Genomic DNA, 17185 nt, shown 5'->3' with positions numbered 1-17185 from the left:
GCACATGGATTATATGTATGTAGCAATAGTGTCACGCAAAATAAGTTAGAGGATCAAGACGCAGCGCACAGAGAACAAACGTGCATCTTAAAGCAATGTACAATAAAACTATTGTCTCATAAGAAAAATCTGTGCCAGACCGCTTCTGCCCTTTTTCAAGTGGTGAGAGGAGACAAGCTCAGTTTTTTATACTCTTCATAATAGCACATGACTGATTTGGACCACTAAACTTCTCAACAGGTTTGGATTTGCCATCACTAAAGATTCCCCTTCTCAAAAGCATAACCAAATGGTTAACTTTCACTAGACACCTGCAACCTAGCAATGGGGATGTACAGGATTTTCGGTCAATTGAAGGAAATAGGCAGGGTTGGATTCAACTGTCATAAATGCGGCATTAAGCCTTCTCAATCTCAGTAAATAGAACAAGAAAGGGGAGGTATTTCTACTGTTTTTAATCATCTCCGCTATCAGATATTCAGAGAATAATTAAGTTAAACAGTGAATTAGAGATTATTTCCCTATAAACTATTTAAGTAAAGTTCCTAACACATTACTGAGTTTTATTTTGAAGGGCACATGTACACACTCTCATGGACAGGACACTTAATCCCCTTGCGGTGTGGGATGGGTCCCCTTCACTTGATAGCACTCTTTGTGGTGTCAGTCATTCCTGTGTAACTGGCTGGTTCTTTTCCCACATGGCTTGTATTATCTCAAGGGTAGAAAGGGTTGATTACTACCTTCCACATTCACTTCTCTTGTCAGTTTTCTGAGTATCTACAGTGTCTTTTCCAAAATCTTTCATGTCACTCATGCTTTAACTTGGTCTGCTCATGTTAAACTTCAGTTTTTGGAGACAGCATCTGATGCTCTGAAGAGAATGTCTCACCATTGACCTTCAGATTGTTCCTCTGTCGTCTTTGCAACTCCATGTTCTCTAATTCTTCTTTTCAGAGACCAGTTACCCTCTCATGGCTCATAAGGCTATTTGATGCCATTTTTGTTGCATATAATTGATTTTTGTCTGATTTGTGGATGATAAGAATCCAATTTCAACATGTTACAATTCAGAAGATTCAGATGTTGGCTATTCTCCATATGGTGGCTTAGCTAAGAGATTTCTCCATTCTTGTATCACCATATGATTGTGTTCTCAATGTTCTTTTGCTGAGAAATGGCAGCCTTTTGAACAGTGTGTATTGGAGAAAATTTGATGCAAATGATTTGTTTTGAGGTAATGAAACTGAACGAAGCTAGAAGTCAGGAAACTTTCCAGTGAGATCTATGAAATTGAGGGTGGTGATGTGGTCTTAGTGACCTTCTCCAATGTAATTCACTAACCAAGTAGATTCATTGGGACCTTTTTGAAAAATTAGCTGAAAATACACTGGTGGGGATTTATACAGAATATTCATTAAAATTAATAGAGCAGTCTAAATCCCTAAGCTGAAAATTTCAGCCACTAAGACACTTGGTTGATATGTTTTGCCAGTATTTATAACGCTTTTTTTAATATACTTTTTTATAACAGGAGCATGAATCTGAAGGTGGAAGGACACCGCTAATGAAGGCTGCAAGAGCTGGTCATTTATGCACTGTACAGTTTCTTATTAGCAAAGGTAAACTATTAGTACCAACTTCAGTGTCTGAAATGTCACTTAACAGTTCTATTAAACTTTTGTGTTATGGCTTTAATTCCTACTAGAATAGAAATTTTCCTTATGTCATGTATTAGGTTTACGGGTTATGTGGTAAGTGCTCATTTGTGGCAAGATGATTTTAATTTCAGTTAACTCACATTATACAGGTGATTGCTCACTTTTGAGTACAGAAATACTTTATCGAAAATACTTTCCACCAAATTGTGCAGATTAGTAAGGCAAAAATGTCAGTCAGTACATGGTTAGATAGTATTTCTAGCATTTTATTCTAAAAATGTTTTGCAGTCAACTCTTGCCCGGGAGTACTCCTGGTTTAAAAAATAAATAAATAGCCCCTTACTATGAAAGGATTGTGATTCTTCCTTGGAATATAAAAATAAATCTTCTAACAGTTATTTTAAGTGTGTGAATACCCTCCCTTTGCTCACTTTAGGGTGACCAGACAGCAAGTGTGAAAAATCGGGACGGGGGTGAGGGGTAATAGGAGCCTATATAAAAGCCCCAAATATTGGGACTGTCCCTATAAAATTGGGACATCTGGTCACACTAGCTCACTTGCACTGCAGTATGACTGTACATCTTTTTATGAAAGGATTAGGAATCTAGATGCAAACTCAGTTTATCTAAGAAATTATCCTATTTTTACTCTGAAATGTCTTTGCCATTATGTTATCCTCATTCTGATTTTTTTATTGTAATTAACTTGCATCCTAGATCTGAAATTCTATAATAGATACACACTCAAAATCAAAAAATACACCAGGTTTGTTGTTTAGAATTTAAACATGAAGAAATTCCTGCTAATTCTGCATAAGCTGTTTTCTTCATAGGTGCCAATGTTAATAGGGCTACTGCTAATAATGACCACACAGTGGTGTCATTGGCATGTGCGGGGGGCCACCTTGCGGTTGTTGAGCTCCTCCTGGCTCATGGTGCAGACCCTACTCATCGACTTAAGGTATTCAATTTAAATTACTCATTGTGATTCTAATATACTCACCTCTCATAATTGCTTATCCTTATACATTACTTGAAACTAAAGTACTGCAGAGTTGACTTTGATTAAAAGGCAAGGCTGGACAATTTTAAACTTAATTTCACAGAAAAATCTCTTCATTTTTATATAGCACAGAGGCTAAAAGAACTCCCCTTACTGTTGCATTTTCTGTCTCCAAACTCTCACCCCAGGATGGCTCAACGATGCTCATTGAAGCTGCCAAGGGTGGACATACAAATGTTGTTTCTTACTTACTGGATTACCCAAACAATGTTCTGTCAGTTCCTACTGCAGACATGTCTCAGCTCACACCACCTTCTCAGGATCAGTCTCAGGTAAGACATAAAAGTATAATTAAACATACATTTCCACAACAGAAAATAAAACTTTCTAGTAATTTTTTCTTTTAACATTTAATAAATGCAAACAAAGTTTAGTTGAAGTAAAATAAAGATCAATGACACTGATTTTTCTACGTTACATATTTAGAAACTCTTATCGAAAGGGGGGCACGAATGAAGCTTTGTTTACCTAGGAGTTCATGAAAAATACACATGTATATTGTCCATCTTACTTTTAATAATTTCTATTCCCTAATAAGCCAGTCCAGATACAGCATTTCTAGGCGACTGTTGCACTTGATTGAAGTTACTCAGCCTTTACCCTCTTGCCTCAGGACTCCTAAAGCCACGTGATAATACACTGGAAACACTGATGCTTGTTTTCCTTAAGTATTGGTATCTTGCGTAAAGTGAAAGGCAGCTTATTTCATGTACCTGGGATTTTCAAAGTGGCCCAAGGGAACTAGATTTTCAGTGGGAGTTGGCCACCAAACTCCCGAAGAATCTTGGGAAAACCCCAGTCTACAAAGAGAACCAAGAATTAGTTGATAGAATACAGTTAGGAAAATAAAAGATGCAGATAAAATGCAGTTATATTCAGAGTTTAAAAAGCTGCATATATAATGTCTAGGCTAATACTGTGTTCTCAGTACTTCCAAAAACTGGCAAGTTTAACATGAAGTAGTTTAAAAGGCAAGAGTTTTTATTTGAAGAAAACCACCCAAGTGCTGTGACTGCACTGGTTACTACATATACAAGTACACTGTATGATGATGTTTCACTGAGCAATGTCTGCCCTCAGTAATGGCTCTCATATTAAGTGGAGGTGGTCACTTTATAAAATTTGATAGCTTCTATTTAAAAAAAAAAAAAAAAAAAAATTCCCAACAGTGTTTGGCTGGCAGGATCTAATAGGCCAGTAAAGTACTACTTTGGACCAACAAGTGAAGAATTACAACTCCAATTGGAAATATTGTGTAGCAGTTCCTTACTGTTTTTCACATGCCCCCTTTCCTGCATATGATTTGAAAAGGAGGTAACTAATGAAATTCTGATCTGTGGGCTTGTACTGAATACAAGCTATCTGTGTGCCTAATTTCCTAACTTCTTTTGTGGCTACTGGGGCCTTTATACTCCTCAAAATCCTTGGGACTCCCCAACTCATGAGAGTTTATTTCCCATCTTTCTGGGTATGAAATATTGGATAGTACAAGAACAAGTAAATGCAGTTACTTAACCACTTTGGAGGTAGAAGAGGGGAAAGAGTATGGTTAACTTTGCAGTTAGTATATTAAAGATGAAACAAGGTACTTTTGGAAGTTGGTATGTTAAGGGATAACGTGCAGTGCACAGTTAGAGGCTGAGTGGAAGGGAATGTGTGCAAACAGAAATGTGCTTCTGGATTAAGTTATGAAACTCTTATCCATTGAAAACTAAAACTGAGACAAGTTCTTTCTGAGTTGATTTTTTAGGTTCCACGTGTACCAATGCATGCACTTGCCATGGTTGTACCTCCCCAGGAACCTGATAGAGCTCCTCAAGAGAATTCTCCTCCACTCTTGGGAGTACAGAAAGGTCAGTATGTGGCCACTTTGAAAGTATCTTGTTTTAACATCTTGCAGGATTGGGGGAAGCTTTATTATAGTACTTCTGAAACTAATGTATAGGTCAGTCCTCACTTCATCAATCCTTAAACACTTGTAATACAGGTGTAGTTCTACCGGGAGCACAATGTTCTCTGTAATGTGTAATGCATATTTATTATTTCATTTTGTAGTATAGAACATTAACATTGGTTACTGATCACGCTTATTGAAAAAAATTACTTGAAGAAAATGATCAATTATTGAATTTCCATTTGAACAGTTTATTAGTGTGGGTGCGACTTAACAAAGACTACTGTACACTGATCATTCTAAATTAGTTGTACTTCTTCTCCATATACTCATTGCATCAGCCCATTTTCTGTTTAAACTAGTGACATGGGTTATGTATTGCCAAAACAATTAACTGCAAAGCTACTTGTAGGAGATTCCTGATAGTGCCCAGTTTAAGTTACGGTTATGTCAGGGTTTTCATTATAAGCAACGCTAAACTCATTTTCACAAGCTAAATGGCAAATTTCATGGGTCATCCTTTTGGAAATGGATTCTGGATTGAGATCTTTGTTTCTGTTAAGCTAGTTCAGTGAGAGAAAAGCATCTCTTGTGGAAAGCTCCAGATGGAGGTTCTTCAGGCCTAATGGCTCTAGAGTTATTTTTTTGGGGAGGTAGGGGGAGTTTGGGAAAGGATTTTAAAATATCAAAATAGGAAAGTTAAGGTTGCAGTAGATGGGAATCATATTGACTAGGCATTAGTCTTGTTTAATTTTTGAGTGTAGGAAGGAACTCAGTACCCCAATGACAGATACAACACATGAAACTTGACTAGAATAAAAATGTGAAAACTAAGATTGAATATGCAACCCTAATTCTCCATTCTGTGCAAATGTGATATGTATTGATTATCTTTATATAACATTATTTCTCAAATACAACTTATCATAGTGTTTTTTTTTCTACTACTTTAGACATACGTATAGCAGATCTGGCCTAGTGGATTGAGACCAGACTGGGATTTAGGAGACCTGGGTTTTCTTCCCAGCTTTGCCACTGGCATATTGGGTGACTTTGGGCAAGTCATGTCCCCTCTCTGTGACTCAGTTTCACCATCTGTAAAATAGGGACCTCCTTTGTAAAGCACTTTGAGATCTGATGATGAAAAGCACAGTATAAGAGCTAGGAGGCATTATCCTTACTATTTACGATGTCTGAGTCTATAAGTATATACTGGCATAGATAAATTTACAGGTAAATTAAGTATTAATGATCAATGGTATTTCAGTGATAAATATGTCTCTAAAAACATCACCAATCCTCTTTACTGGCATATGGAAACACATTTTTGCATGTGATGGAGAGTTTGGTTTCATTTTAATTATCTGAGAAATTAAATACATTGATAATATACTGATTCAGAGCAGTACTATATAGGCTTCACTTCTCTGCACAACCTTTATAAACGAAATTTGTATGCAATTTGAGTATAGGTCACATGAGAAAATAAAAATTAGTTATGCTCATACAAGACATAGTGGGGGGGCGGGGGAGGAGAAGCATATTGTCAATGCATCTCAAGTATTTCTCTGAGCAGCAGCAGCATGTTGCTGGGATTGCTGTTCAGAAGTGTATTGGTCCCCAAAAGAAAACATGCAATTTTTAGAGAGATACTTCATAGGTTCTGATTAAACTAAAGTACATAATATCTTTGAGGAGAAAATAAACTTTAAAATGAACATAGCATGTGTAACCTCTTAGGTGTATTTAAGGTTGTAGAAAAAAATATTTTGTGTTAAATAAGTGGTATGTGGTCATATAAATAGTCTATCCTGCATATATACAGTATTTAGCTCTTGTATAGCAGGGTAGAGTAAGAGTTGTGTATTAATCTATAACATTTCACTTCCTAACTTTTGACAGATATGTAACGTTAATGTTACATTTACATTTTTTGTGTGTGTGGATTCTTTTGCTGGGGGGCAGGCAGTGCATTTGTAGTAAAGGGTACAATCAGAGGCATACTCATTATTCCTGTGAAGAAAAATTAAGTCAAGCTTTTAGGTCACAACATTCACTTGCAATAGGAAAATACTTTTTTATCCAAAAAGCTTTGACCAGGTCTCTAACAAGGTTTACAAAAACTCTAAACCAGCTACTTCAAAATGAGAGGCGTGTGGTTTTTCTCATTTGTATATCTACTAACTCCAGGTCTACGCATTTTTTAGAATCAATGTATTAAACTTTTGCAGCAAATATAATAGCAACACTTCATAATGAGGAGTTAGTAAATTAAATGTTGAACTAGTGCAGTGTTTTTCAACCACTGTTCCGCGGCACACTAGTGTGCCGCGAGATGTTGCCTGGTGTGCCGTGGGAAAAAAATATTAAACCATGCTTGAATGTCGGAACTGGTTACTAAAATTTTTGAATCCCACCACTGATGTTAAGGACTATAAATAGCTCAGAATATCAGCTTTGTGTTCAGCCAAACAGGCCCAGGTTGCGCACTGAATAAAGTATTTTATAATTTTTCATATTTCTGTTTACTTACTATTTCATAATAAAGTAATTATAAAATACTTTCTTTGTGTTTATTTGATTCCTATTCAAGAGAATTACTTTATATATAGTCAATATAGGCACAGAGTTAAATTTTTTAACATTTTCTAATGGTGGTGTGCCTCGTGATTTTTTTCATGAAACAAGTGTGCCTTTGCCCAAAAAAAGGTTGAAAAACACTGAACTAGTGAAATCAAATTATTCACTGTCTTTTAGCCTTGAAGTGGACTCTTACTAGGACGTTAAAAAGCAGTTTGATTTAGGTCTCAATGGCAGATTACCAGGTTAGAGATGTAGGAGAAGAGTAAGGTTTAGCATGTAGTAACCATTGTATAATTAAATTATTTTGACAAATATCAAATTGTAACAGCAATAATTAGGAGAAAATTAACACAGGTGAAAAAAAGTGAGAACTGGCAAAAAGGAAATAGCATACTTATCTGAACATTTTCCATGTCAGGGAAGAAAACCTGATGAGCAAGAATGTAAAGAATAATCTAGTGGAGTAAAAAGGAAGGGTCCACAATCTTCAGAGGAGTACCTACTATAGCTTTTAACAGATATGGTGATAGGTGCATTAGAAATATTTAGATCAATTTTTTGAGAACTAATTAAGGTCACGGTCAAAAATTAGTTATAAGCCCTAATTTCATCCCTTTTAAGTTTTGAAGAGGAAATATTTGGGACTGAATTTTTATAGGTGGTATTGGGCTGAAAGACAATCATTTTTACTTAGTTTGAAGAAAGCATTAGAAATCAAAGAATTTGGGAGAAATTACATATTACTACTTTTAGTCTCTTTGGGTGTCTATTACTCATCTAATTTACCCACATAAAACTTAAACTGCAATTTTTAATTCCTGGTGCAAAGGAGCCATTTCAAATGTTGAAGTACAAGAGTTTTTGTGAGCTGTAGTACATTGGTTGATGTCTGCCGCTGTCCTCAACCATATGGAATGAGAACTGCATAGTGGTAATAAGCAATACTGACACAACCAGAGGAGGTTTTCCTTTAGCTACAGTGGTGGGGACTGTACATCTGGAGTTGAAGGACCCACACTGTATCCATGCATCATCTTAAGTCCTCACTGACCATGGTGTATGGTGCAGTGATGACTGTGAAATCCTAGGTGGTCATGGATCTGTTACACAATGAATGGCAGGCTATGCGTGTGGTGATGATGCAGAATTGTAGTAACTTGCTATGCTGCCCTCTGGACTAGTCTTGCAAAATTGTCATGAAAGTTTATCAGCCAGATAAACAATCGACTCTAATTCTGACTTTGATGGAAAAAATAACTAGTTTCTTCCCTCACCAAAAAATACTGTCCTGCAGTAAGGAGGCAGATAAAATTTGGCCAGGCTGACCTAATGGGGGATCTTTTCATAGTCTTTAACAGTAGTTTATTTAGTACCTTTTAATAAACAACTGTTTTCCTGACATAGTGTCAGGATTAAGTCTACTAGTTATTCTGTTTTAGCCCAGAGAACTTTCCATTCATTCCCCTGCAAATGTAACCTATTAGTCTCATTATACATGGCTGCACCAGCTGTCCGTCCCCAGCAGATGTAATTCTCAACCTCACAATATATGCACCTAAGCCTCCTTTCGTTATTTTAAGTGCACACTTTTTTAAACAAAGGCAATTTCCTCTCTTCCCACTTGCAAAAAAGTTAATTTAATGTTAAATTATTGCCACTTTATAAAAAGCTGTCAGAGGATGCTATAGTTCAAAAAAATCCTAGCAAAGTTTAGAAAAAGATATAAAGCTGTCAATTTGATCATTATTCTGTTAGTTAATTTGTAAATGCAACCTAATGTTTAAGAAAGGGACCTTTAAATTCTCTTTTGCACTTTAAATATTATTCATAGAACAAAAATATGCTAAGTTAATTTTCCATGGAATACAGTCTGTGAATGTCACCCTTTATATATTTTCAAATTTTAATTTAAAAATGTAAATTATGATTTTTTTTAAAAACGATCCACCAAGAATATGTATATGTAGTCCTTGGAAAAGCAAATTTCTTAGCTTTAAAAAAAATGAAAATATTTCAATTCACTCTAGTACTAAACATTTTTTTAAGTTATTAATAAATTTGAAATTAAATTATATTTTTGAATTTGAATTGGCAACTATGTAGGCTTTTGCTAAGTAAAAGTTCCACTTTATAAATATGTAGTTTGGAATTATTGCACTTACAAATTAAGTTTGTCAATATTAATATTAGTTAACTGAGAATATCCAGACTTATCAGTGTTTTATCACTATCCTTCTATTGTTTTTTGAGATGGGAAATGGTTTAGCAACTTTCACTGGGTTCTCATATGCTCTTGATCAGTGAGTATAGGAGGGGGACAGCAGAATGCTGTATAAGACAAGTAGTCTTCCATCAACGTTTCTGTATTAAATTAGAGGAATGCTACAAACAGCTATAGCAATGTATATTCTCTCTTCCTGAAGCTACATGCCACTAGCAGATACAAAGTTTTTGAAAGTCAGGAAATTGAGCTGAAGCTACATAAATATCTGTACTTTGACCACTATCTGCTGTTCTTCCCCAGAGACAGCTTTACATCCACGCACTGTAAAATCATCAAGAGTTCTTTATAAGCCTCTTATCCTCATACTGTGCTAACCATCCAACCCTGTATGCAGGCCTTCCCAGCCAGAATCTCCTCTGATTTATTCTCCTATTGCAGTAGAGTTACACTAGTATCTCCTCTTTTACATTGCACAGAGATCTAACTAATCCATCCCACAATCCCAGTGTAGTTGAGACCACCATTTTGACAACTTACATTTTACATATATTCCATCATCATTCATCCCAATTCTCAATACCAACAGAGGCAACAACTTACACTTTTATTTACACTCCATAGATGCTAGAAATACCACTATTCTTACCTCAATTGCCTTTTTGTTTGAGACCCCACCAACCACATATAAGCTAGATATTCACCCTTGTCCCGTCCACTGTGTGCATACTAGTCATAGATCCAGAGTACCTCATGTATTAAAACAAGTTGGCAGGGGTCTAGCCTGTTTAGTTCACATAGGCATCTGGAGAAGTAATATATTTGGTAGGCAAAATATTGTATGACTGCCACCTTAAAGGACCTTCCATTTGGCTTTAAATACATGTTGATCAGAATTATTCAGCTTTAACACTTTAAAAGTGAGTTAGAAAAATATCTCTTTTTTTGTGTCCAGCTAATCTTTGGTTGCCAAAAGTAAACACATACTTGTTACTAATGTACAGAGTAGAACCTATAGTTTATAGATTCCAGGTTTATAATTAAAAGAATTAATTTAGGAGAATAATCAGAGTAAAGAAACGAAGAAGGAGACTGACAAGTTTTTTTTATATATTTATAAGCAAAACTACATTGTAATTTAAATTCTATAGTCCATTCTATTACATTTGTGTAATTGGTAAATTACTAGTATGCATTCTGTGGGGGTCTCACTGGTGTAACAACTAAGAGTGAAAGATAAGCCCATCAAAATACACAACTAACTGGGATAAAATGTTTGACAGTTTTGTCTCCCTCTGTGGTAAGGGATCAAGGATATAGGTGAGAGTAGTGTATTAGTTAGGAGCTCTATGTGGAAAAATTGTGTAGGCTCTTAACCATTTTTCTGTTCACTATATTTCTGAAAATTTGCCAAAGGTGTCCATGTAGCTGAGTAATCTGTACTGTATATTTTGACACAAATGTAATTGGTCCAATTCCATTGTCACCATGACTTTGAGCTGAGTTCCTTAATAAACTGAACCTCAGCATTATGTGGGATTTTCATAAGTGCTCAGTTTTGGCCTTCCTCTGTTTCCTTTGAAGTCAGTGAGAGTTTTATCACTGAAGTCAATGGGCACAGAGTCCGGCAAGTGCTGAGTGCATTTGAAAATCCAACCCTAAACCTTGGAGACTTTGAATCAGACTAGATTTTTAAATCTTGCAAAATCAGAGGAAGGATATCAGAGGCTATTCTGTGAAGAAGCCATTAAATAAATTTTTAAAATAAACTATGGTTTTATGCCCTCTGAAGTCTGGTCATGCTGAGAAATGGACTGAATCTGACTCTTTATCCTTCTGTAATTATGTTCTAGTTAATATTGAGCATCTAGATGGTACGGGGATTGACAGTGTATAAATGCAAACATTGTCCAGTAGGTATTTGATCCAGTGAGGAAATATTTCTTAGAGGGTATCTTGTCATTCATGCTGGGTTGAGTTCTGATATATGCAATGATTTCAGTAAGTCAGTAGAAAACTAGCTAGAGTTTTTGGAAATCTGTCTTTAACTGCTGTTAACTGGATGGGTGGAAACAAAATCCCAGAATCTTTTGAAACTCAGCAGTTGGTCTTCTAACTTCTGACTTGCTTAAGGGCAAAGTGATGTTGCACAAGGCTGCCAAATTGAGAGCTGATCTGGAATATAAACAGATTAGCTAGAAATTACACTTCAATCCCAGGCTATCCCTCTAAAATGACCGATCTTTATAAAGTTAGACAGATAATAGAAACCCAGCCTTTTAGCACTAAGGCAAAAATTCTTGTTCTAGAGCAGTGGTTTTTAAACTGGGTATCTGGATCAAAGATGTTTGTGACACAATGGTGAAGAGTAAAGCATTACACTCTAAAGCATTTTTTTGATCAACTAAAATTTCAATCTTACTGTGTCAGATGTTTCTTTGGGGTAAATATTACCATGCTCAAACTTACAGATGTTACCAGGGTTCCTGTAGATTCTGCTATTACTGTAAAACAGTAGGCTGCTATTTAGGTAAGCAAAAAATACAAATCTTAGAGATGTCATTAATATTCCAAAAATCTCTCTCAAAAAAATTGAGAAGGTTCTAGAGCTTGGACTTTGAAACAGCAGCATAGGGAGAGATCTATCATCCATTGTAAAAGGAGACAAATTGATTTCTCTGGGCTTATCTACACTTACAACACACAACGCTGCTGTAGCGCTTACTGAAGATGCTACCTACGTTGACCGGAGAGCTTCTCCTGACAGCATAGGTACTCCACCTCCTGAGAGGCAGTAGCTATATCAATGAGAGAAGCTCTCCTGTCCACATAGTGCTGTATATAACAGAAGTTAGGTCGGTATAACTTTGTCACTCAAAGATAAGTTTGTAGTGTAGACCACGGCTCAATGTAGGGAATGGCATACAGATCAGAAGTCAGAATTCCAGGAATTTGCCATTACAGTCAGGCATGAAACAATAGGGATGAAAGATTGTCCTGAATTTCTAGATGGAAATCAAGTCTGTGAAGACAGCATCCATGTTTTGCACCAATTTATGTTTGGAGTGTTGAGATGTAGGAAGTCTGTAAAAGAATTGGAAGCTAAATGAGAGGAGAGAGGGATATAAATGAGTTTCAGAACAGTCAAGGTATTGTGTTCAATGCTTTGGAGTTGTAAGGTAGATTTATATACCTGGGAGATCTGGGGGTAAAACCAAACAGGTTACCTATATGAGTAAATAAGATTTAAATAAAGGAAATAAAGAGTTGGTAAGGAGTACTCTATCAGTTTGAATTCCAGTTTGGGATATATTGAGTTTGGGGGAAATAACATAAGATCCGGGATTTGAAGCAGGTAAAAGTTCAGGCAAGGGCTGAAGCAATGACTTTTGTATCCTTTGCATACTAGTGGTAGTCAAAGTTGAATTCTCGAAGAATAGGTTCAAGAGTGGGATGTGGGGTAGGACTGGGTCCTAGAGAAAACCATAGTGAGGAGGGGTCTAAGTAGTGTAGAGCAAATGATGTTACCAGTTGCAAAAAAGAAACTAGCAAATAGTTAGGCATCCTGTTTTTAAATATTTATTCTTCTGTTGCTTTTCTTACTTCCACTTTCTTACTATTTGAGCATGTAGACTGAGCAACTTTCTCCCATGTCACTTGAGATTACCTAATAGTCATTGACATTTTTGTCTAGCAACAATTGGGATTTCAGTGGCCCTGAACCTTAGTTCCATGCTAAACAAGTCTTGTAAAGAGCAACTGAAAACAGTTGCTATGGAAATGAGATTTTTTTTTTTAATTTTCCCAATTTTCTCTTTGCAGCAGATGTTGCATTGCTGACTTTACAAATTATATTGGTAGTACTAAAGTCAGTCTTGTGTTACTATCTATATTGCATCATAGTCTGACTATAAAGTCAGATTTCAGATGCACAAGTGTGGACACTTATCAGATTACAGCTGTTCTTAGTATGCATATTTTTAAAATAACTTACAATGATTGATATTGTAAAACTAAAAAAATAGCAATATAAACATAAGTTTTTATAATATGGGAATAAAATTTACAAGTAAGGGATCATGCAAACAAATTACCCCAATTATAGTGACTGTGCTAACTAACCTTTAAAATTCTAATGATTTTATTCATATAATTAAACAATACAACACATTAATGCAACTTAAATAAGGCACTTTGAGTGGTTCTTTATTTTTTGTGATATGAATAAACTATTGCACAGTTATTATTTGGGTTTTGTTTTTACAGCCATAAATTAGCATATATAGTTTGTGTTCAAAATTGTAACCACTCTTGTTCAGCAACCCGTCATACGAATCTGCATGTTAAAGCTTCCCAAATAAATTGACATTAACCAATTGAATTTTTATTACTCTCTTTGTACCAAGGTGTCAGATGTCCACTGATGTCTGTTAAAAATTAATCTTAAAAAGGAAAAGAAAATTTTAAAGGCTTGACTTAATTCTAGATTGCCTGGCATTTGAGGTTTAAGCCCTGTTGAATCTGTATTTCAAGAGTCAAAGTATGTAACATTGCCTTGATTTTAGGCATCTACTATATGTATAGGTGCAGTGGGTACAGTTATATACCAAGGAGATCTGAAAATCTGCTTATTTCAAATGTGATTTCTTTGAATGAAGACTTCCTCCCTCAGTCCATCTTTTCCTTTCATTTGATGCTGTAGTGTTAATGTTACATTTGATATCCGAGTCTTAAATAATGGCATTGTCACAAGTATAACTGAATGTGGCCTCCTGTAGAACTTCATTCTGGGAACCATGAAATCCATCATAAATTTGACCATTTGGGCTCTGCTGTTAGGAGCAAACACTTATGGCTGTGCTCAACTAATACAGTTTGTAGATCTTTGCAGTTAGGTCTCTTAAAGTATGAAGTGAATTTTAGATTATCCCAGAAAAACCAATTTTAGATACTAATTTTTAAATATTTGAAGATTGTAGTTAATAACAAGAACACTATTTTGATTTACAATGTAAATTTCAGTCTTGATAAACACGCTTAAGGTTCAAACACTAATTTTCATTCTTCCCTCTTACCCCCCTCCTGTCATCGACAAGATTACAGGCACTGATCTTTACTGTCCTGGAGGAAGTTTCGTAATGTCCTGAAAACTGAACCCACCCACTAATTAGAGACTGATGACTAAACACCTCCATGCCCTCATAATTGCTGGTGGAAAATATGTATCTCATTACCCTCCACATATTGTCCACAATACAATGCCCAGATCTGTCCAACAGCATACTGTGAGCTGGATTCATCTTCCCTGTAATGGTTAGAGACTGGATGCTCTGGATTCAGGCCACAGATCAGTTTTTCCCGTATTCTCCTTGAACAGATTTAAAGGACTCTATACACCATTGCAGGATGGGCCTAAGAGCCTCCTATACCTGATATAAACCAGAAGGGTCAGGTCTTTGTACAAGACTATACTAATGCTGTTAGAATCCATGTATTTTTAGAAGCTTTTCATGTGAAGCTTGTTTTCTCCACGAGTAGGCGGATAAAGTTAATATTGATGTTAACCTTAACTGTTTCCAGATTTTATGATCTGGTTTTGTTAAACTGCAACTTCACTTTCCTGAGGGGATAGCGTTAGCTATCAGGGAGAGGCTGTCTGAGCCCCCTTTCTAGAAAAATCCAGAGAGGACAATAAAATAATCTTGGGAATTATGAGAAGGCAGCTCAGCATCTAATACCTTTAGTTTCTCAGCAAGACACTTCAAGGAAAAAGATTCTTGTGGGGCTAGATTTATTAAACCTTCATCAGAGTAACATCTTAATTTGACAAAGTTGATGACTGACAACAAATTTGATATTTTCTTTCCTTATTCCTGTATGTATTTTATCACAATACAAGAAATAACTTTAAATATATCTTCAGTGACCATAAATATAACTTCTGGATTAGTATAGCTATAAAACTTAAAGGTACCAAAGTTTAAAAATATTTTAAAATTAATTGATCCTTCTGCACAACCTTAAAGGTATACTGCAATGCAAAACCAAAAACTGAGTTAAACACATTTCTGTGCTAAGTGTCCCCACTAACCAACCCAAATTAAGTTTTTTCTAACTCTTTATAAGATTTTCCACTTCATTCAATTTCTCTTGGTACTTCTGATTCAGTGAATATAACAGAATAGAACATTGGGGCTAGGAATTTGCTATTGCTATCAATTTTATTTGGAAAGCACTCAAATATGATGGTAATAGTACAAAACCCTAAGATGGGTGGAACATCACAGATAGTAGGAGGCTTACTGGGATTTGTGCTATCTGAGAATGATGCATGCCGGGGTATATCCAAGAAGTCAGGAAACATTGAGGATTTCAAATGAGGAAACATTTTATTTTTCAAATTGGGTAAAATTTATTTCCATTCCCAAAGAGTCAGGCTAGTGGAGGCACTGAGCACACAGAGTTTGGGTTTGTTTACACTTCAAACTCTACAGATGCGCCGCTGTAACACTTCAGTGTAGACACTAACTGTGCCAATGGGAGAGGTTCTCCAGTAGGCATAGGTAATCCACCTCCCAAGAGACAGTAGCTTCATTGATGGAAGAATTCTTCCAATGACCTATCACTGTCTACATAGGGGGGTTAAGTTGGCTTAACTACATTGCCCAGGAGTGTTGATTTTTCACACTCCTGAGTGATGTAGCTGGGTTGACCTTGTGTAGCCCAGGGTTTGAACACCTTTTTTTTAATTTTTGCCCTTCATTTGACCTGTAATTCTACTTTGCCTGGGAATCTTCTTCGTTGAAAAAGAAAAATGTCTATCTTTTTTTCCTCAATAAGTTCTTCAAAGAAGAATAAAGGGTGAAAAAACCCTGTAAATACCCCATATATATTCATTATTTGAATCCCTTTTGATATTGTAAAATTTATTGTATAGGCAAGCTAGTTATATTTAAAAAAAAAAAAAAAATCTATACTGTTTGAAATGCCTAATCCTACAGGCAGGCAAAGATGAACCACTGGGGAAAGCATGTAGGTACTGAGAAGTTCTGCTAAGCAGAAGCCTAGACTGCAACTTCACTTCTGTAAAGTAAATTTTCCCTATGTGACATGACTCGGGGGCTTTTTATTTTATTTTATCTTTTTTAAGACCTTATACCAGTGGGATAAATAGATAAAACTTGCTGAAACCTCAGTAGGTCAAGCCATTTTTTTGCATTGTGACACACACACAAAATTTGGGAAACTAGAATCACTGACTTTTCCTGAGTGCCATAACTTGAAAATGGCCTGTCCAAGTAACCTAAGACTTCCCCAGAATCCCTGCTCTGAAGCAATACAGAGCATACAAATCTTCAGTCGCAAAGGGGTTTTTAGTTAATTGGGCAGGAGCTGTACTAGAGGCCAAAAAGGGGCTGAATATGATCACTGTCCTCACAATATGAAGCAGAAGCTGAGTGAAGGAGAAGTTAGCTATTAAACACAGAGGTCTCAATCCTTAGCCCTGGTCCAGCCACTTTGAATTGCTGAGGGTTCTTCCTGATTTAGGGAAATCCTTGGTTGGCTAAAGCCGATGTAGCCTGCTCTGTTCTCCCCTTCCTCATCCGCACCCTAAGAGGGGAGGTGGGGGTAGAGCACAAGGGCACTATATATGATTTGCCCCATATGGTGGTGCCTAATAGGACTCTAGCAGCCAGAGCAATATGGAGCAATCCTTAGGCTGCTCAAAATTACATCTGGGGCAGTTCCAGCCAAGGATCAGG

At 36.2% G+C, this 17185-nt stretch overlaps 1 protein-coding gene across 1 annotated transcript in view; it reads left to right on the top strand.

The window, feature by feature from the left end:
• The window catches only part of ANKHD1 (ankyrin repeat and KH domain containing 1), a 195988-nt gene that overhangs the window by 122615 nt on the left and 56188 nt on the right, over nt 1-17185 (top strand). Inside the window, exons 11-14 of the mRNA XM_065410006.1 lie at nt 1535-1622; nt 2495-2622; nt 2853-2996; nt 4475-4577. Coding sequence (XP_065266078.1) covers nt 1535-1622; nt 2495-2622; nt 2853-2996; nt 4475-4577 — 463 coding nt within the window. The remainder of the gene's footprint in view (nt 1-1534; nt 1623-2494; nt 2623-2852; nt 2997-4474; nt 4578-17185) is intronic.

The sequence above is a fragment of the Emys orbicularis genome, chromosome 8, assembly GCF_028017835.1.
Source record: "Emys orbicularis isolate rEmyOrb1 chromosome 8, rEmyOrb1.hap1, whole genome shotgun sequence".
Taxonomy (NCBI): Eukaryota; Metazoa; Chordata; order Testudines; family Emydidae; genus Emys; species Emys orbicularis.
Note: the sequence above shows the minus strand (reverse complement) of the source record. Positions and strands in the feature narration are given on the sequence as shown.